The 22,574-nt window shown below is 44.3% G+C and overlaps 1 protein-coding gene across 3 annotated transcripts in view; it reads left to right on the forward strand.

The window, feature by feature from the left end:
* The first annotated feature begins 2,759 nt into the window (after window positions 1-2,759).
* RNF17 (ring finger protein 17) overlaps window positions 2,760-22,574 on the forward strand; it is an 881,806-nt gene continuing 861,991 nt past the window's right edge. For all 3 annotated transcript variants that reach the window (XM_077483977.1, XM_077483979.1, XM_077483978.1), the window contains exon 1: window positions 2,760-2,867. In XM_077483977.1, the coding sequence (XP_077340103.1) occupies window positions 2,822-2,867 (46 nt within the window). In that variant the 5' untranslated portion in view covers window positions 2,760-2,821. The remainder of the gene's footprint in view (window positions 2,868-22,574) is intronic.

Genomic DNA, 22,574 nt, shown 5'->3' on the forward strand with positions numbered 1-22,574 from the left:
CCTATGGTTTTCTGTGCACACGATCAGACTTTGCTCCATCGGACTTTTGTTGCCAGAAAGTTTGTCCGTTCGCACAGCCAATAAAAGTCAGATGAAAACCAAAAAAGTTTGTCCGATGGAGCGTACACACGGTTGGATGTTGCTCCAAAACAGCTAATTTGCATGTTTGTTGTCAAAAAGTCTGATCGTGTGTATGGGCCTTAAAGGGCATTAATGTACACCAACACAATGAAACTCACAACCCACACCAACTAGGTCAGAGTAAACACGCTTTTGCAGAAAAAAATGCATGCAAACGCATAGAAAAGCACAGATGCACAATTTATGTGTGTTGTAGTGTGAATGGGACCTAAAAGGAGCCCTTTGGCCTTATGCACACTGCACGTTTAGCCCCATGAGACCCCGGAGTATTGGTGTAGGAGGAAGATAAAGGCTCTATGAGAGGCTGAAAGCTACTGCAACTGGAGGGTGCACCAAGTAGTACTTAGAATTAGGCTGAATTCACACCTATTCTAATTAAATGTGGGTTTCCATGACAGGAGATTGTAATTGGCTCTCTATGGAGCCGGTTCACATATCTCCGTTGCGGCTTTGGAGAGGCTTGCACAGGAACGCTGTGCGTCTTTTGCTCCATTTCAGGGACGAATTCAGGCAAAAATGCATTCCTAAAATGACAAACAGGGACGCATCGGACCCCTGCTGTGAGCCGCGTCCACCGGAAGCAGGAACCCAACCTTAGGCAGTATAAGCACAGCGACGAACGACCGGAATCTAAACTTTTGTCCATGGGCAAATACCCTCTAAATGTTAGTACCAGTTGCACGTTTACGAGCCACAGGAGTTTTCAGCCTCTCATAGAGTTTTACAGACTGCCGGCAGCAGGCCTGGATGGTGCGTCTGTACCAAAACGCAAGGATCTCATGCATTGGCGCCAAACGTCTAGCATGCATGAAACCTTTTTGTCAAAAGCTGTGAATCCCCTTGAATGCAGCTGCATGCATTTGAATGGACAATTGTAGTATTTCACATGAACACTTGCAGGGCTTGTGCATGTGCATACCTTCCAACATTTTGAGATGGGAATGAGGGACACCTACTAGCAAATGTATGTAGGCATAGGACACGACCCCTGCCACACACCCTTAAAGGAGAATAAAGCAAAAAAGGTTAATTAAATCCAAGGGCTTTTTTATACCACTATTCATTTATATTGGCTTTTAAAATTTACAAATGCATCAATTTAGAAATTGGATGAAAGGTTTAGCACTGAGAAGCACTTTTTCAAAGATAAAAAGTGAATTCTATATAGATTAGACCAAAATGAGGGACAAGTGAGAGGGAAAGAGGGACATTGCTCCAAATCAGGGACAGTCCCTCAAAATCAGGGACAGTTAGGAGCTATACTTGTGTTACCTCAAATCTGACATTGTTAAGACCCTTTTCACACTGGGGCGCTTTGCAGGCGCTATAACACTATAAATAGTGCCTTCAAAAGCCATTGCTGCCTCTCCAATGTGAAAATCCTGAGGGCTTTCACACTGGGGCTGTGCGCTGGCAGGACGCTAAAAAAAAAGTCCCGCTAGCAGCATCTTTGGAGCGGTGAATACACCGCTCCTGCCCATTAAAATCAATGGAGCAGCATGGCTATACTGCCGGTGTCCTATCACATAATGTCCCCTATCGGATAGTGTCCGCTGTGTACTGCGCAGTACACAGGACACCCACATTCCGAAAATAGCCAAAGATAAACGGTGCCTGCGCCATGAGTCCAGGTTCTAGCTCCACCATACAAGTGGACATAGAGTATGAATAAAAAAGAGCCGAGCGCAGCAAGGCCAAGCCCGAAGCGTGCCGAGCGAAGCTCGCCCGCGAGGGGCCGTCTTATTTTATAACCCTATGTCTGCTTGGATGGTGGGGCTACCACTTCCACTCACGGCGCAGGCGCCGTTTAGCTTCAGAGATTGTACTGCGCAGTACACAGGACACCCACATTCCGAAAATAGCCAAAGATAAACGGTGCCTGCGCCATGAGTCCAGGTTCTAGCTCCACCATCCAAGTGGACATAGAGTTAAAATAAAACGAGCCTAGCGCAGTGAGGCTATGCCTGAAGCGTGGCAAGCAAAGCAAACTCACGAGGGGCCCTCTAAAATGTGCAGCCCTATGTCCACTTGGATGGTGGGGCTTGCACCTCGACTCACAGTGCAGGCGCCAGTCATCTTCAGAGATTTTCCAAATCTCCTGCTCCGTACCGCGCAAGCGCTGTACCTGCACAGTACAGGGCGGACACTTCTAGATGGCCTGATGCTATATATCAGAACACCGGCATAGCTGCAACAGTGCTTTGCGGTGGTTTTAACCCTTTCTTGGCCACCAGTGGGGGGGGGGGGGGGTAAAAGCGTCCTCGCTGGCAGCTGAATAGCGCCAAAAAAATGATGGTAAAGCGCCACTAAAAATAGCGGCGTTTTACCGCTGATACACCCACCACCCCAGTGTGAAAGGGACCTAAGGTTTAATGTAAAAAAAACAGCAAACTCTCTGACTAGCAGCTCATAACAGCAACAATAAGTCAGTAATGTATATACAAGGATAGTTGGACCTGGGCTTCAAACACTAAGCAGTGCGCTTGCTCTAACTACTAAACTCCCTGCAATCAATCTCCTCACAAGTTCCAGCACAGAACAACGTAGGGCAAGAAAGCTGCGCGCTGTTCTGTATTGGATAATCTTGTCACATGACGCAAAGGAAGTCTACTGTGATTGGCTGTACCGCTCTTCTGGGCGCCTTTGACCACGTGGGGAGGTGCGGAGCGAGGTAAGGAGAATGGCGGACACGGAGCTGAGTTGCGCAGGTTGTGAACTTGTAGTTGGTAAGTTGGCTTGTTTTACCTGAAGCACAGGATAGAATATATTCGTGGTTTTCTGTGTATTGCGTGTGAGGGTGCCTGGAGCATTTCAGAAGTGTAGGTAGGTCTGCCTGGGACTTGTCATCCCCTGCAGAGGAAGAGGAGCGGCTAGACTGCTTGGGTGTGGCTCACAGCTCAGTACACACTACAATCGGTGTAGCTGCAACTATTATGGGGCCCTTTCTCTCTCTGCCTTTTTTTTTTTTTCTTTATGACTTTGTCCAAATAAATGCACCTATTAACCAATTCACCTTCGGAAGATTTAGCCCCCCCCCCCTTTCCTGACTAGGCCATTTTTTTGTGTGAGATATGGCACTGCTTTACTTTAAAGTGGTTGTAAACCCTTACAGACCACTTTTTCCTACAGGTAAGCCTAGATTAAGGCTTAGCTGTAGGTGCAAGAAATATCTCCTAAACCTACACTGTTTAGGAGATATTTGCAAAAGACAGGCACTGTTGTCTATGGCGCATATGCCATAGACAACAGTGAGCAGGCGCACCGATCATGCTGTTAGCAGCAGCTCCCTCGCGCATGACGTCATCACAGCGCTTGAGCCTTGATACCCGGAAGGAAGATGGGCTCTTCGTGGAAGAGGGGACATCGGTGACATCGCTGGATTCTGTGTCAGGTAAGTGACACACAATGGGCTACTATGCGATGCATAGTACATTATGCGTTTTACCTTTGCAGGGAAACAAAGAGGAAGTAAAACCCATCAGGGTTTACTTCCTCTATAACTGTCCATTGTGCGCTGATGCACCGCTGTATGCAAATAATTCTATATTATCCCCCACAAATAAGAGCTTTCTTTTGGTGGTATTTGATCACCACTGCATTTTATCTTTTTGTGCTATAAACAAAAGACTGACAATTTTAGAAAAATGTTAGAAAAAAATATATATTTTTCATAAATTTGGGCTGATATGTATTCTGCTACATATCGTTGGTAAAAAAAAAAAAAAAAACCAATAAGCGTATATTTGTACACAAATTACAGATCCAAAAACTATGGTAAAGTATAAAACTCTCATATGGCGACAATTAGCAACATGTCGGCAGACACTGGGTGGGAAGAGGTTTAACATCTAGAGTGGTCAAAGGGTTAAAGTGGAGTTCAGCCTTAAATGTCTTCAGCAGCTGACTTTTTAACCACTTCAGCCTCGGACCAATAAATACCTTAAGGACCAGAGGTGTTTTTGCAATTTCGCACTGCGCTGCTTTAACTGGTAATTGCGCGGTCATGCAATATTGCACCCAAACGAAATTTGCGTCCTTTTCTTCCCACAAATAGAGCTTTCTTTTGATGGTATTTGATTGCCTCTGCGATTTTTATTTTTTGCGATATAAATGGAAAAAGAGCGAAAATTTTGAAAAAAAATGATATTTTCTTCTTTTTGTTATAAGAAAAATCGAATAAACTAAATTTTAGTCATACATTGAGGGCAAAATTTATTCAGCCACATGTCTTTAGTAAAAAAAATGTCAATAAGCGTATATTTTTTGGTTTGCGCAAAAGTTATAGCGTCTACAAACTAGAGTACATTTTCTGGAATTTACACAGCTTTTAATTTATGACTGCCTATCTCATTTCTTGAGGTGCTAAAATGGCAGGGCAGTACAAACCCCCCCCAAATGACCCCATTTTGGAAAGTAGACACCCCAAGGAAACTGCTGATGGGTATGTTGAGCCCATTGAATATTTATTTTTTTTGTCCTAAGGGATTGAATAATGACAAAAAAAAAAAAAAAAAAGTACAAAAAGTTGTCACTAAATGATATATTGCTCACACATGCCATGGTTATATGTGGAATTGCACCCCAAAATATATTCCGCTACTTCTCCCGAGTACGGGGATACCACATGTGTGGGACTTTTTGGGAGTATAGTCGCGCACGGCATCCCGAAAACCAATCACCACCTTCAGGATTTCTAAGGGTGCAAATTTTTGATTTTACCCCTCACTACCTATCACAGTTTCGAAGGCCATAAAAAGCCAAAATAGCACAAAACCCCCCAAAATGACCCCATTTTGGAAAGTAGACACCCCAAGCTATTTACTGAGAGGCATGTTGAGTCCATGGAATATTTTATATTTTGCCACAAGTTGCGGGAATATTACAAACTTTTTTTTTTTTGCACAAAGTTGTCACTAAATGATATATTGCTCACACATGCTATGGGCATATGTGAAATGACACCCCAAAATACATTCTGCTGCTTCTCCTGAGTACAGGGATACCACATGTGTGGGACTTTTTGGGAGCCTAGCCGCGTACGGGACCCCGAAATCCAAGCACCGCCTTCAGGATTTCTAAGGGCATAATTTTTTTATTTTACTCCTCACTACCTATCACTACCTATCACAGTTTTGACGGCCATAAAATGCCAAGATGGCACAAAACCCCCCCAAATGACCCCATTTTGGAAAGTAGACACCCCAAGGAAACTGCTGATGGGTATGTTGAGCCCATTGAATATTTATTTTTTTTGTCCTAAGGGATTGAATAATGACAAAAAAAAAAAAAAAAAAAAAAGTACAAAAAGTTGTCACTAAATGATATATTGCTCACACATGCCATGGTTATATGTGGAATTGCACCCCAAAATATATTCCGCTACTTCTCCCGAGTACGGGGATACCACATGTGTGGGACTTTTTGGGAGTATAGTCGCGCACGGCATCCCGAAAACCAATCACCACCTTCAGGATTTCTAAGGGTGCAAATTTTTGATTTTACCCCTCACTACCTATCACAGTTTCGAAGGCCATAAAAAGCCAAAATAGCACAAAACCCCCCAAAATGACCCCATTTTGGAAAGTAGACACCCCAAGCTATTTACTGAGAGGCATGTTGAGTCCATGGAATATTTTATATTTTGCCACAAGTTGCGGGAATATTACAAACTTTTTTTTTTTTGCACAAAGTTGTCACTAAATGATATATTGCTCACACATGCTATGGGCATATGTGAAATGACACCCCAAAATACATTCTGCTGCTTCTCCTGAGTACAGGGATACCACATGTGTGGGACTTTTTGGGAGCCTAGCCGCGTACGGGACCCCGAAATCCAAGCACCGCCTTCAGGATTTCTAAGGGCATAATTTTTTTATTTTACTCCTCACTACCTATCACTACCTATCACAGTTTTGACGGCCATAAAATGCCAAGATGGCACAAAACCCCCCCAAATGACCCCATTTTGGAAAGTAGACACCCCAAGGAAACTGCTGATGGGTATGTTGAGCCCATTGAATATTTATTTTTTTTGTCCTAAGGGATTGAATAATGACTAAAAAAAAAAAAAAAAAAAAAATGTACAAAAAGTTGTCACTAAATGATATATTGCTCACACATGCCATGGTTATATGTGGAATTGCACCCCAAAATATATTCCGCTACTTCTCCCGAGTACGGGGATACCACATGTGTGGGACTTTTTGGGAGTATAGTCGCGCACGGCATCCCGAAAACCAATCACCACCTTCAGGATTTCTAAGGGTGCAAATTTTTGATTTTACCCCTCACTACCTATCACAGTTTCGAAGGCCATAAAAAGCCAAAATAGCACAAAACCCCCCAAAATGACCCCATTTTGGAAAGTAGACACCCCAAGCTATTTACTGAGAGGCATGTTGAGTCCATGGAATATTTTATATTTTGCCACAAGTTGCGGGAATATTACAAACTTTTTTTTTTTTGCACAAAGTTGTCACTAAATGATATATTGCTCACACATGCTATGGGCATATGTGAAATGACACCCCAAAATACATTCTGCTGCTTCTCCTGAGTACAGGGATACCACATGTGTGGGACTTTTTGGGAGCCTAGCCGCGTACGGGACCCCGAAATCCAAGCACCGCCTTCAGGATTTCTAAGGGCATAATTTTTTTATTTTACTCCTCACTACCTATCACAGTTTTGACGGCCATAAAATGCCAAGATGGCACAAAACCCCCCCAAATGACCCCATTTTGGAAAGTAGACACCCCAAGGAAACTGCTGATGGGTATGTTGAGCCCATTGAATATTTATTTTTTTTGTCCTAAGGGATTGAATAATGACTAAAAAAAAAAAAAAAAAAAAAATGTACAAAAAGTTGTCACTAAATGATATATTGCTCACACATGCCATGGTTATATGTGGAATTGCACCCCAAAATATATTCCGCTACTTCTCCCGAGTACGGGGATACCACATGTGTGGGACTTTTTGGGAGTATAGTCGCGCACGGCATCCCGAAAACCAATCACCACCTTCAGGATTTCTAAGGGTGCAAATTTTTGATTTTACCCCTCACTACCTATCACAGTTTCGAAGGCCATAAAAAGCCAAAATAGCACAAAACCCCCCAAAATGACCCCATTTTGGAAAGTAGACACCCCAAGCTATTTACTGAGAGGCATGTTGAGTCCATGGAATATTTTATATTTTGCCACAAGTTGCGGGAATATTACAAACTTTTTTTTTTTTGCACAAAGTAGTCACTAAATGATATATTGCTCACACATGCTATGGTTATATGTGGAATTGCACCCCAAAATATATTCGGCTACTTCTCCCGAGTATGGGGATACCACATGTGTGGGACTTTTTGGGAGTCTAGTCGCGTACGGCACCCCGAAAACCAATCACCACCTTCAGGATTTCTAAGGGTGCAAAGGCCATAAAATGCCAAAATAGCACAAAATCCCCCCAAATTACCCCATTTTGGAAAGTAGACACCCCAAGCTATTTACTGAGAGTCATGTTGTCTGAACGAAAAAAAAGAGATTGATCGGTGGGTATGCCCACCATTAGATACCTCCCTTCATCCACCCACTTCTAATGATGGACATACATGCACCATTTATATATGCCGAAGCATGGGGGCATCCTCCCGCAAAAAAGTTATGCCGCGTACATACGTTCAAACTTTTCCATGGGCAAGCCCCCTGTCGGAATTTTGACCGTATGTACGCGGCATTAGGAGCAAAATCACTCCTCCACCCCTTATGCCCCCATGCTTCGGCATATATGCTCTTTTTTAACTGTGGTGGTGAAATCACCGCCTACAGCACTGGAGTCACGGCTTTATGTATCGTGGGAGCAAACGCTGTTGCTGTCAAGATAAATAAATCCGCGCTGCAGCTGAATGGCGTACCTGCTAAGCAAATTATGGTTAACGTTAAAACAAAGTAACATCCCAGTAAAACCTTACCATACCATACCTGCAAAGCAATTGCCAAAAAAAACAGTAAAAAATAAAACATTTTTTAACACAACCTGTGCCTAAAATATATATATGCCGAAGCATGGGGGCATCCTCCCGCAAAAAAGTTATGCCGCGTACATACGTTCAAACTTTTCCATGGGCAAGCCCCCTGTCGGAATTTTGACCGTATGTACGCGGCATTAGGAGCAAAATCACTCCTCCACCCCTTATGCCCCCATGCTTCGGCATATATGCTCTTTTTTAACTGTGGTGGTGAAATCACCGCCTACAGCACTGGAGTCACGGCTTTATGTATCGTGGGAGCAAACGCTGTTGCTGTCAAGATAAATAAATCCGCGCTGCAGCTGAATGGCGTACCTGCTAAGCAAATTATGGTTAACGTTAAAACAAAGTAACATCCCAGTAAAACCTTACCATACCATACCTGCAAAGCAATTGCCAAAAAAAACAGTAAAAAATAAAACATTTTTTAACACAACCTGTGCCTAAAATATATATATGCCGAAGCATGGGGGCATCCTCCCGCAAAAAAGTTATGCTGCGTACATACGTTCAAACTTTTCCACGGGCAAGCCCTCCGTCGGAATTTTGACCGTATGTACGCGGCATTAGGAGCAAAATCGCTCCTCCACCCCTTATGCCCCCATGCTTCGGCATATATGCTCTTTTTTAACTGTGGTGGTGAAATCACCTCCTACAGCACTGGAGTCGCGGCTTTATGTATCGTGGGAGCAAACGCTGTTGCTGTCAAGATAAATAAATCCACGCTGCAGCTGAATGGCGTACCTGAAAACATGAAAAATGGTTAACAATAACACAGTAAACAGTAAAGTATAAAAAATTTGAGAGAAGAGAGAGAGAGAGAGAGAGAGAGAGAGAGAGAGAGAGAGAGAGAGAGAGAGAGAGAGAGAGAGAACAATAAAACGACAACTATTTTTGGTTTTTATATTTTTTATTTTTTTTGGTTTTTTTATTTTACTTTTTTTTTTTTTTTTTTTTTTTTTATACACTTTTTTTTGAACTGTAAACTGTAACTGTAACGGTTCGGGTCTCTCAAAATGCGATGGCATCTTGGGAGACCCTGTGTTAGTGTGCCTAGCCTGTGAAATGCTGTACCCTACGCTAATACTTCACTAGTGTGTGGTAGCGTTCAAAACACTCACCCTGACAAAGACCAGGCTGGCCAGGACAGCGTGGACAATAAGAACGGGTGTCACGCCTATATCCGCGCTTGCTACAGACACGACATCTTTTTTGGGGGGCTCGTTGGGTAGGGGTACTCGGGAGGACATAAGAATAATGCCTCTCATACAGCCGGCTTACTGCATTTGGTTGGGAATGGTGAGGTACAGAACCGTCTGGAAACAGAAGCTCTGTGACAACCTCTCTTTGGAAGAAAAGAAAGGTTAATGTTCCGCCTGAAGCTTTGTATAGCACAAAAGCATTCAGCAAAGCCAATTGAAATAAGTAAGCAGACACTTTTTTGTACCAGCGTCTGGTCTTACGGGAAGTTAGATACGGCGCTAACATCTGGTCATTGAGGTCCACCCCTCCCATATTTTTGTTATATTCGTGGACACAGAGGGGTTTCTCCACAATACCAGTCGCCGTAGAAATTTGGACCGTCGTGTCTGCATGAAGGGAGGTAAGAACGAAAACATTCTTATTATGCCTCCACTTCATAGCGAGCAAATTATTACACCGATAGCAGGCTCTCTCCCCCAGCCTAAGACGGGAATCTACAAGCCGCTGGGGAAAGCCCCGGCGATTAGGTCGCACGGTGCCACATGCTCCAATCTGATTATCAAATAAATGACTAAACAGTGGCACGCTGGTGTAATAGTTGTCCACGTACAAGTGGTACCCCTTTCCGAATAAGGGTGACACCAATTTCCACACTATCTTGCCAGCGCTTCCTATGTAATCAGGGCAGTTCTCCGGCTCTACGTAACTATCTTTACCCTCATAAACCATAAAGCTCCATGCATAGCCTGTGGCCCTGTCACAGCACTTATAGAGCTTGACCCCGTACCTGGTACGCTTGTTGGGAATGTACTGTTTGAATGACAAGCGACCAGTAAACTTAACCAGGGACTCATCAACGCAGACAACTTTTTGGGGAATAAACAAGTCTGCAAAACGTTGGTTGAAGTGGTTTATGAGGGGCCGAATTTTGTAGAGCCGATCGTATTCAGGGTCTCCACGTGGACGACAAAGTTCATTGTCACTGAAGTGCAAGAACCGCAAGATCTGCTCGTATCGTGCCCTGGGCATGGAGTTAGAGAACAGGGGCATGTGGTCAGCCGGATGCGTGGACCAATAAGCCCGCATCCGCATAAATTTGTGTGTGCCCATGTTGAGGGAAAGGCCCAGAAACGACTTAAATTCGGAAACCGTAACTGGTTTCCAATCTCTGGCAAGAGACGGCAACTGGGGATTAGCGGCGATGCGTTGACCAGCATATAAATTGGTTTGGTCCACAATAGATCTATAGAGATCTTCCGTGAGATACAGAGAATAAAAATCGAGTGGCGTAAAATCATCTGTATCCACCTGAATACCGGGTTGGGCAGTGAATGGGGGAAGTACGGGTTCTGCAGAAGTGGTGGGCACCCAATTGGGATAGGCGAATTCTGCAGGAAGGGCACTATGGGTACGACGGGCCTGTCTTTGTCTTCTTCTTCTTGGTGGCAGCGGGACACTACTTGTGCTTGCCACCTCGCCAGCTTGAACTGCACTTATGGGACTCGCCACGTCACCACGTGATACTGCAGTGCTGGATGTACGCCCAGGGTGTACTAGGCCGCTGGTGCTTGCCAGTTCACCAAAAGGATGAGCGGCGCTAGTACTGGCTCTATACTCCATACGAGGGACTTCCGGTTCCTGCACCTCAACAACATCAGAAAATCGGGGCCGGGTACGCCTGACAATAGCAGGGACCTCTTCTTCGTCGTCAGAGCTATCTGACATGGAGGCGCTGTCCTCTACAGGTTCGTATTCTGAGCCTGATTCTGACAGATCAGTGTCTTCCTCTTCACTATCTGTCATGCTCAGAAACGTGTAGGCCTCTTCACTAGTGTACCTTCGCTTTGCCATTTTGGGCTCTAAATTTAGGGGTACAGTAGTGAGACTCACAGGTAAAAAAGCACCTAGCCTGTCAGCGACTGTATAAAACGCTACCAAAAAAAACTGTTAGCGATCGCAGGGATCAGGCCTGACTCTGCGAACGCTGCAGTTATGTGTGTTGTGTTTTGTAAGTGACAGTGATCGATCGATACTGCACTTGGGTGGGCTGGGCTGGGCTGGGCTGGGCAGAGGGGCAAAACGCAGGTGCTAGCAGGTATCTGGGCTGATCCTGCTAACAATGCGTTTTTTTAGAACCCTAAATTGCTGGGCACGCTAGTATAGATCTGATCAGATCAGATATTGATCTGTTCGGATACTATACCACTAAGGGAGGTGTATGCTTTGCGCGTGGGTGTTAGCGGTGCTGGCACTAACCTAGCACTGCCTGGGGCGACGCAGACCCTTTCTGACCCTAAAACCAAATTTATATCACCCGCCGGGTGATCAGGGGGTTAAACCTTTATTAGGTAATAAATGGCGGGTGCCCTGATGCTATAAAAAGCGAACTACCAAACCAGCGTCACCCGTAACACTTATACGGTGATCACTGGTGAAAGGGTTAACTAAGGGCAATCAGGGGTTAAAACCTTTATTGGGTATTTATATGGGGGTACCTGAAGCTTTATAAAAAGCTGACGGGGAACCTAAATAACTAAATAACTAACTGGCTAACCAGCGTCACCAGTGACACTTATGCAGCGATCGCTGGTGAAAGGGTTAACTCTAGGGGCAATCAAAGGGTTAAAACCTTTATTAGGTTATATATCGGGGTACCTAACGGTATAAAAACCTGGCGTTGAACCTAAAAAAAAACTAGCTTCCTAGCGGGACCAGTGACACTATTGCAGCGATCAGAAAAACGATCGCTTAGTGACACTGGTAAAAGAGGGTGAAAGGGTTAACTGGGAGGGCAATCAAAGGGTTAAACCTTTATTAGGGGGGGGTAGGGGGCTACCCTGGACCTAAAGGGGCCTAACACTAGCTGCCCTGACACTTTTTACAGTCACAACTGACACTAAATGTAGTGATCAATAAATAAATGAACACTGCATTAGTGACACTGTGACTGGGGGGGGGGCGGGGGGCCGATCGGGGGGGTGATCGGGGGGTGACTGGGGTGAAATGTGTGCCTGTGTGTACCTATGTGTCAGTGGACTGTTGGTGCACTTACTTGCGTCTTCACTCCTCGCTGTCCGGTTCAAAAAGACCGCCACGAGGAGTGTGACATCACTTCCTCCTCCTGTGTTTACATTTTCACAGGGGAGGAAGTTCGTCACTGGCCAGGAGCGATCGAGAGGGGATGGGCGGAAACCAACGGCCATCCCCTCATCGCCGATCGCTCCGGCACCGAAAGGGACCGCCGTATCTAGCGGGAGGGGGTCCGATCGGACCCCCCACCCGCTAGAAGGCAATCACGTACATTTACGTGATTCTGCCTGCCTGTGCCATTGTGTTGACGTACATTGGCAATACGGCGGTCCCGAAGTGGTTAAAAATAAGGACACTTCCCTGTCTAGGGAGCCCGCGATGTCCTCACCCGAATCCGACACGTCCCTCGGCTCTGGGTAAAGGCACCGTCACCTTCAGTAATGGTATCAGGAAGTGAAGCCGTGCGGCTTCGCAGCCTGGTTTCCTACTGTGCATGTCGCTCTGCGTGAGTAGTGATGCACCAAAATTTTCGGCCGACGTAACGTATCGGCTGAAAATTGCATTTTCGGCAATTTGCTGAGAATTGTTGCCGATAATGGCACCGAAAAAAGTGGCGGGCCATCCCTCCGGGTGCAGCACATGTTTCATCCCAACGCCCCCTCAGTCTCCCCTCCCTCCCCTTCTCACTACTGTCATACACAGCCTCCCCAGTGCCTGGTAATGTATGTCACACTGTTTCAGAGCTGGATATGTTTTGCTGTGCAGCCAGTTTCATCCCGATGTCTTGTCAAATAACGTCCTCCATCGGATAGTGTCCGCACAGTACACAGCAACACAGATTCCGAAAATTGCCAAGGATGAACGGCGCCTGCGCTGTGAGTCCAGGTTCTATCCCCACTATCCAAGTGGACATAGAGTAGGAATAAAAAAGAGCCGAGCGCAGCGAGGCGGAACCCGAAGCGTGGCGAGCAAAGCTCGCCCGCGAGGGGCCCTCTAATATTCACAACCCTATGTCCGCTTGGATGGTGGGGCTACCACCTCCATTCACGGCGCAGGCGCCGTTCAGCTTCGGAGATTTTCCGAATCTTCGTCTGCTCATGCGCAGTACGGTCCGGACACTATACGGCAGAACACCGACACGCCCCTCAGTGTCTCCCCTCCCTCCTCCTCTTCTCACTCCTGTCCTATACAGCCTACCAGTGCCTGGTAATGCAATGTGTGTGTCAGAGCTGGATCTTAATCGCCATGCAACTGATGTCCCGCCTCCTAGACCACCTTTTGTGATAGACGGCACTCTGATCCAATGCTAGGAATTAGGGCTGAAACAACTAATCGATTATGAAATTAATCGATTACTATTTTCATAATCGATTAATCGCCAGTAACATACTGGGGTCAAAAAAAAACTAAAATGAGCCCTTTATAGTACAAAAAGAGCAAATAATCGCTACTGGAAATATTACTTTTCTACAGTAAAAAAATGAACTCCTTACAGTAGTGATTATCTACTTTTTCGACTATAAAGGGCTAATTTTTGTTTTTTAACCCCATTATGTTTCTAAACGTCTTAGACCTGGTTCACATCTCTGTGTTTATTGGTGCTTTTTGCAGAAATGCACTACAGTTCATTTACATGGTTTCCTAAGGGACACGATCACATCTGAAAGGGTCAGGGACTTTTAACGCAAAATGGTGCTTTATTGGTTCAATATACTTCAATGGAGAAGCTGCAGAAAAGCATATAATGCAGCAATTTGTGTTTTTTAATCTGCCCAAAAAAAATGCAAATTGCAGTAAAATCACGTGCGCAAAAATCAAAATGTACAGAAAAAGCACTGCAGAAACAGATCAAAAGCAAACTGCATGGGTGTGTACCGGACCTTTTGCTGGCCACACTGATCAATTTTCAGATGAGAATATTCAGACGAAAAATCGTTGTACATTCGCTGAAAGAATTTTGTTTGAAATTTTCACTTGTTTTTAACATTCTGTTTTTAAAATGAATGTAATTTCTGAACGAAAACCACATACATTGTCTGAAAATTCTAATTCTTTGACTAAGAAGTTTTCTATTATTTCCAATTTCCTATTTATTTTCCCGTCACTGTGGTTGAAAATGAACGTCAATTTGACCCACTTTTATTTTTTTAAGGTTATTAATCGAAACAATAATCGGCCAACTAATCAATTATGGAAATAATCATTAGTTGCAGCCCTACTAGGAATCGTGCTGTGTGTCATAGGAGGCGGGACATCCTTACATCGGTTGCATGGCGATTCAGATACAGCTTTGACACACAGCGTGACATACATTAAAACAGGGCTCGACAAAACCCGTGCGCCAGGCCACATTTGCGACTAGAATTAGTGACCTGGCGCAGCACAGCTGGGGGTATCCTGTCTCCGTGGACCCCCCTGGTGTGATTGCGTCGGGCCGCGTCGCCGGCGGCCGGTAATTGAGCCCCCGGCTTTGAGGCCTTCTGTGATCCTATGGTTCCTTCTGGAATCTGGCGCCCTCTTGTGGTGGCCGTTGGAATTACAACCAACAGCTTGCCCTGCCTGCCTTCCCTTTACTTAGAACCCCTAAAGAAAAAATAATAATAAAAAAATATATATATATATAGTGTGTGTGTGTGTGTGTGTGTGTGTGTGTGTGTGTGTGTATATTTATTTTTATACTTTTTTTATTTATTTATTTTTTTTTTTTTATTCTAACACCCTAGAGAGTAAAATGGTGGTTGTTGCAATAATGTCTGTCACACCGTATTTGCACAGCGGACTTGCAAGCGCACTTTTTTTGAGGAAAAATAATTTATTTAATAAAAAAAAAAGACAACAGTAAAGTTAGCCCAATTTTTTTTTTTATATTGTGAAAGATAATGTTACACAGAGTAAATCGATACCCAACATGTCACACTTCACAATTGCGCCCGCTCATGGAATGGCGACAAACTTTTACCCTTTAAAATCTCCATAGGCGACGTTTAAAAAAATTCTACAGGTTGCACGTTTTGAGTTACAGAGGAGGTCTAGGGCTAGAATGATTGCTTTTACTCTACCGATCGCAGCGATACCTCACATGTGTGGTTTGAACATCGCTTTCATATATGCGTTCGCTTCTGCACGCAAGCTTGGCGGGACAGGGCGCATTTAAAATGATTTTTTTTCTTATTTTAACTTTTATTTTTAGTTTTTTCACTGTTCTTTAAAAAAAAAAAAAAAAAAGTGTGTCGCTTTTATTCCTATTACAAGGAATGTAAAAATCCCTTGTAATAGAAAAAAGCATGACAGGTCCTCTTAACCACTTCCCGACCAGCGCACGACGATGTACGTCGACAGCATGGCACGGGCAGGCATATTGGCGTACATATACGTCCAATATTCGTTGCCGCCATGCCATCGGGAGCGTGCCGCCGGCGGCACGCTCCCGCGCTGGTCGGGACCCCTGTGAGTCCGGTCGCGGGACCCGCGGACTCGATCGCCGCGGGCATCCCCGCGATCGTCTCACGGAGCGGCCGAATGGAGGAAATGCTGTATAAACAACATTTTCCCATTCTGCCTAGCAACTAGTGACGCTGATCTCTGCTCCATGTGATTGGAGCAGAGATCAGTGTACACTAAATGAAAGCCCAACCCCCCACAGTTAGTAACACACCCCTAGGAACACTTAACCCCTACACTGCCACCCACTGGTTAACCCTTTCACTGCCAGTGTCATTTACACAGGAATCACTGCATTTATATAGCAGTGATTACTGTATAAATGACAATGGTCCCAAAAATGTGTCAAAAATGTCCGATGGGTCCCCGACAATGTCGCAGTCACAATAAAAATCGCAGATTGCCACCATTACTAGTAAAAAAAAAAATAATAAAAAATTAATAAAAATGCTATAAAACTATCCCTATTTTGTAAACGCTATAACTTTTGCGAAAACCAATCAATAATCGCTTATTGCGATTTTTTTTTTTTTTTTTTTTTTTTTTTTTTTTTTTTGTTTTTTTTTTTTTTTTGTTTTTTTTTTTTTTTGTTTTTTTTTTTTTTACCAAAAATATGTAGAATACGTATCGGCCTAAATTGAGGGAAAAAAAAGTTTTTTTATATATTTTTGGGGGATATTTATTATAACAAAAAGTAAAAAATAATGCGTTTTTTTTCAAAATTGTCGCTCTATTTTTGTTTATAGCGCAAAAAATAAAAACCGCAGGGGTGATCAAATACCACCAAAAGAAAGCTCTATTTGTGGGAAAAAAAGGACGTCAATTTTGTTTGGGAGCCAAGTCGCACGATCGCGCAATTGTCAGTTAAAGCGACGCAGTGCCGAATCGCAAAAAGTGGTCTGGTCTTTGACCAGCAAATTGGTCCGGTCTGAAAGTGGTTAACTATGAGATCTGGGGTCAGAGAGGCCTCGCATCTCATATTTACACTAAAACGCAATTTAAAAAAAAATTCATCATTTGAAAAAAATAAAACAAATGTCCCTCTAAGAGCTATGGGCAATGACTTGGAGACAGGTGGGGGGCTGGGGGCTATCTTCCCCTCACTCGTCTCCATGTCAGGCCAGGGACAGGTCCGGATCGCCGTCACGGACCTGGCTCCTAACTTTTTTAGCTGGCTCCTAGATTCCAAGCAAATTTGTCAACCCCTGCATTACAAGGCACTGGTAGGCTGTGTAGGACAGAAGTGCGAAGAGGAGGCAGGAGGGGAGACTCTGAGGGGCGTACCCGGATGAAACTGGCTGCATGGCAAGTGAGATCCAGCTCTGACACACAGCGTGACATGCATAACATGGGCCCTGGCGGGCTGCATAACATGGGCACAGGCATTGGTGAGGCTGCATAGCATGAGCACTGGCAGACTGCTACATATGGACACAGGCAGGCTGCTACAAGTGGCTGGTAGGCTGCATTGATCTTCTGCACCATGTCCCCAGTCTCTGGCCATCTCCTGTACCATGTCCCCAGTCTCTGGCCATCTCCTGTATAAAAATATTTTTAAAAACAGTCACTTTCAGTATCTGTTTCGTTTTTCGGTATCGGTTTCGGTGCATCCCTAGTTCTGAACAGTTCCTGCTGTCTTCTGGGACATGGGTAGATCATTACGGATACTGCTGTGATCTTTCGCCTGAAGTGGGAGCAAATACCTGTATAAGACCAGTCCAATTCTGTTTGCATTTAAAAAAAATAAAATAATAATTTCTAGAAAATTTGTTAGAACCTCCAAACATATTCTATATATTTACTTTTTTCTAAGCAATTAAATGGTGTTGCAATTTTTTTTTTTGTCACGCGTTATTTGCACAGCAGTTTTTCCAACGCAATTTTTTTGGTAAAAGTACTTTTTAACAGCTTCCGGACCACCCACAACACATTTACTGAGGCCCGGCTGCCCGAAAAAACGTACCTGTATATTGTTGTCTCTTCCAGGTCTGGGGTGTACGCATGCACCACCAACGACCTGTTTCCACTGTGATTGGACACAGCAGGTCCAGTGGACTTGATGTCTGCTGGGACCCGCTGATCGTTGACATGTAAACAAAGCAGGCCTCTGTTCTGTCCTAAAAGGAGTACACATGTTCCATAGTTTGTAGGTGCGATAACTTTTGTGCAAACCAATCAATATACGCTTATTGTTACCAAAAATATGTAGCAGAATGCATATTAGGGCTGCACGAATGGGTTTTTTGGTGCCGAAACCGATACCGAAACAGCACCGATACCGAAAATGACTTTAAAAAATATTTTCATACAGGAGCTGGTCAGAGACTGGGGACATATTACAGGAGCTGGTCAGAGACTGCAGGCATGGTACAGGAGCTGGTCAGAGACTGCAGGCATGGTACAGGAGCTGGTCAGAGACTGCGGACATGGTACAGGAGAGATCAAAGCAGCCTCACCAGTTCCCCCTCAGATGCAGCCTGCCTGATAAAAATACATGCACAGTGTTTGACTGCATGGTGTGAACTAGAGCCATTGGAATACATGGAAAACACTGTGCATGCATTTTGTGCAAAAAAAAAAGCACACGGAACTGCATCTGGTGTGAACTGGCCCCAAGCAAGCTACCTGGTTCCGTTCCAACAGACTTCTATTGGGAATACTCATATCGTTACCTTTACTAGCAATAACTTAACCCTTCCCCATTCTATCACATGGCGATAAAAACCTAGCTGGGTCAAAACCAAGATTATTATTATTATTTTTTTTATATGGCCAATAAAGTACATCCTTTGTCCTGTGACCTAGTTTATATAGCATGGCTACATTCACACAAGTGGCCAGAGGTAGATAGTTTCAGACTTGTACTTTATTTTTATTTTTTTGGGCCAGTTTGATATATGCAGTAAGCAGCATGTTGCATCAAGTATCAATGTGGTCTCTGTAATCAATTTGATTAGTTCTATTACTTTGTCCTAAAAAGGGATGATTAACCACTTGCCGCCCGCCCTATTACAAATTGACGGTGGCAAAGTGGTTTCATAATCCTGACCGGACGTCATATGACGTCCTCAGGATTATGAGCCGCTGCGCGCCCCCGGGGGCGCGCATCGCGGCGATCGTTGTTGCGGGGTGTCAGTCTGACACCCGGCAACTACGATCTCGGTAAAGAGTCTCCGACGGAGACTCTTTACCACGTGATCAGCCGTGTCCAATCACGGCTGATCACAGTGTAAATGGGAAGAGCCGGTGATCGGCTTTTCCTCACTCGCGTCTGTCAGACGCGAGTAGAGGAGAGCCGATCGGCTGCTCCTCTGACGGGGGGGGGGGGGGGGTCTGTGCTGATCGATTATCAGCACAGCCCCCCCGAGGATGCCCACACTGGACCACCAGGGACGCCACCAGGGAAAAGGTAATCCCTAGACCACCAGGGATGCCAGTCAGCACAATGGATGCCAATCAGTGCCCATAATGGATGTCAATCAGTGCCCACAATGGGCATCACTGATTGGCATGCATTATTGTTTGGCACTGATTGGCATCCATTAGTACAGTATAACACCTGTGCCGCCCACCTGTGCCGCCTATCCGTGTCCATCAATGCCACCTCATCGGTGCCACTTCATTGGTGCCCATCAGTGCCGCCTTATCAGTGCCCATCAGTGAAGGAGAAAACGTACTTATTTACAAAGTTTTGAAACTGAAACAAAAAAAAACATTTTTTTTTCCAAAATTTTCGGTATTTTTTTATTTGTATAAGATAATTTCCATATGGATCTTAAGCCTCAATATCATCCACAAAGGTCTTTCTTAGGTCTGGAAAAGCTTGGTGTTTGAGACAATCAAACACCAATCTTTTCCAGACCTAAGAAAGACCTTTGTGGATGATATTGAGGCTTAAGATCCATATGGAAATTATCTGAGGTGAAAAATTCCAGCCGAGGGGGCCAGTACCCATCTACCAGGAATTAGGGCATAACCCCTGGACCCTGTCGTTTGCTTGGTTTGCTGTTTACCTTACAGCAGTAAGGTAAGGGGCCACTCTACCTGGTGTGCCGTGAACACTGGAGATGCAGGAATCACAAAACACGGTTGCCGGCACCTGTTTTTGAGAAGCACTGAATAAGCCACTGGTCACTTTACCCATTTCAGCTCACATAAAGACTATTATTTTATTCTTCTTATTAAGAAGATCACTGAAAAATAGCCACTGGTCACCGTATTTTATTTAATTTCACCAAAGACTTTATTACATAGCTTTCTTGTTTAAGCATGCATCGTGTGTTGCACGTTTTAATATAAGGAAAAATATTTTATGAGTTTTTATTTTGGAGATATTCATTTGAATATTCAAAGCACATGACACTTTTGGTTTATGATTTGTAACAGATTGGATATTCTATTTCATTGATTATTCAAGGATTAATCTGTTGGAGATACTTCACAGTTTTGGATTATTTTCATATTTTTTATTGTGCATAATATTTAATTGTACAACATTGGAGTTCTTATATTTTTTCTATTACATATATTTACCCAAAAAGGAACAAATATCACTCAATAGAAGGAGACACTGCTCTCGGGAGTGGGTCACTCATTAACACTGCTATCTTTCACATAAGCACAAGGCACTTTAATTTTAATTTAGTATAGTTTAGCCTAACGTTTTCAGGTAGTGCAACACCATCTACCATTATCTATTATCACTTAATAACACTGTTACTATTGTTTTGCTCTTGCTCAGTGTGCAAGAGTTAATTAAGCCCTCTTGGTGTTTGGGCTACAGCTGTACGAGAAGCATAAAATGCTATCTTGCAACCCTTAATTGATGGATTCCTGGTGCAAACCTCTATGCTAAAGCTACATAAACTAGCCTGTATCTAGTGTGAAGTCCTACAGGTGTCTGATTACCTCCAGGCTAAGATTGTGATCATCATCTCTTCCTGAGAATGACTGACTTAAAGCGGGACTGTACTGCAGAAAAAAATATTAAAAGCCAGCAGCTACAAATACTACAGCTGCTGACTTTTAATAAATGGACACTCACCTGTCCCGGGGTCCAGCGAGGCCGATCGATCGCTCGGCTCTTGGTTGCTGCCGCCACCATTCTAGGTGAGGGAATCAGGAAGCGAAGCGCATCGGATTCACTTCCCGGTTCCCTACTGCGCATGCACGAGTTGCGCAGCGCAATAGGAATTGTCCGCGCTGTCTCTGGGACCTGTGTGTGTCCCAGCAGACAGCGCGGCAGGACAGGAAATGGCATAGACTCCCACGGGAGTCTATGCCCGAAAGTGGGTGTAAATACCTGTCTTTGACAGGTATCTGCACCCCCCTCCCCCCTGAAAGGTGCCAATTGTGACACCGGAGGGGGGGAGGGTTCTGATCAGCGGAAGTTCCACTTTAGGGTGGAACCCCGCTTTAAAGAGGGATTCCACCTTAAAAAAAAAAAAAAAAAAAAAATGTATGTGTGTGTGTATATGTATATATATATATATATATATATATATATATATATATATATATATATATATATATATATATATATATATATATATATATATATATATATATATATATTAAAAGCCAGCAGCTATAAATGCTACAGCTGCTGACTTAATAAACACTCACCTGTCCCTGGGTCCAGAGATGTCGGCAGCAGAGATCGATCGGGTCTCGGCTGCTGCCGCCACCGCCATTCTAGGTGAAGGAATCAGGAAGTGAAGCATTGCGGCTTCACTTCCCGGTTCCCTACTGCGCATGCACGAGTTGCGCAGCGCACTAGGAATGGTCTGCGCTGTCTCTGGGACCCCTGTGTGTCCCAGCAGACAGCGCGACAGGACAGGAAATGGCATAGACTCCCGTGAAAGTCTATGCCCGGAAGTGGGTGCAAACACCTGATTTAGACGGGTATCTGCACTCCCCTGAAAGGTGCCAAATGTGGCACCGGAGGGGGGGGAGGGTTCCGATGAGCAGAAGTTCCACTTTAGGGTGGAACCCTGCTTTAATTGATCTCTGGGCCTGTGCTCGTTAAGACCTTAGATGCTTGGGAGGCTTGGACTTAATCCCACCTGTGGGTGGGTTAGCTACACCTACCCAGACTTATGCACCTTCACTGGTGAAGGATTAGTATTGGAAGTTCAGGCTATGCCTAGGATAGATTGTCTGACCGCACATCAGAAATGCACACCATGGGAAGTTCTTTTGTGTGTTTTCTGTTATATAACTATCTTATGGCTCAATAGAAATGCATAATATTGATTATGTGACTGTACTAGAGGTCGACCGATATGGGGTTTTTCTCTGGCTGATATTTAGAAATCACGGCGGCCGATATATGATGCCGATTTTTTTTTTTTTTTCCCTTCATCTCATGAAATCTAACAGGCACCTTTGCCACTGGGTATTTTTCAGGTGCTTTTGGGCTAAAAATAGCACCCGTAAAGTGCCTGCAAAAACTGCTCCCCTGCAAGACAGAGTGCTTTCACACTGAGGCGATGCGCTGACAGGATGTTAAAAAAAAAAAAGTCCTGCAAGCAGTACCTTTTTAGAGTGGTGTATACCGCTCCTGCCCATTGATATGAATAGGTGCCACTCCCGAAGCACATGCAATGCGATTTGGCAGCGGCGCTTCATGGGCACATTTAACCACTTCCTCGGCTGCTAGCTGGATTATATGTGCCCCACTAGCAGCCGAATAGCACCGCTAAAATGATGGTAAAGCACCCTAAAACTAGCA

Source organism: Lithobates pipiens, unplaced genomic scaffold, assembly GCF_037356315.1.
Source record: "Lithobates pipiens isolate NorthernLeopardFrog02 unplaced genomic scaffold, aLitPip1_a1.2 Scaffold_16, whole genome shotgun sequence".
In the NCBI taxonomy this organism is placed as follows: domain Eukaryota; kingdom Metazoa; phylum Chordata; class Amphibia; order Anura; family Ranidae; genus Lithobates; species Lithobates pipiens.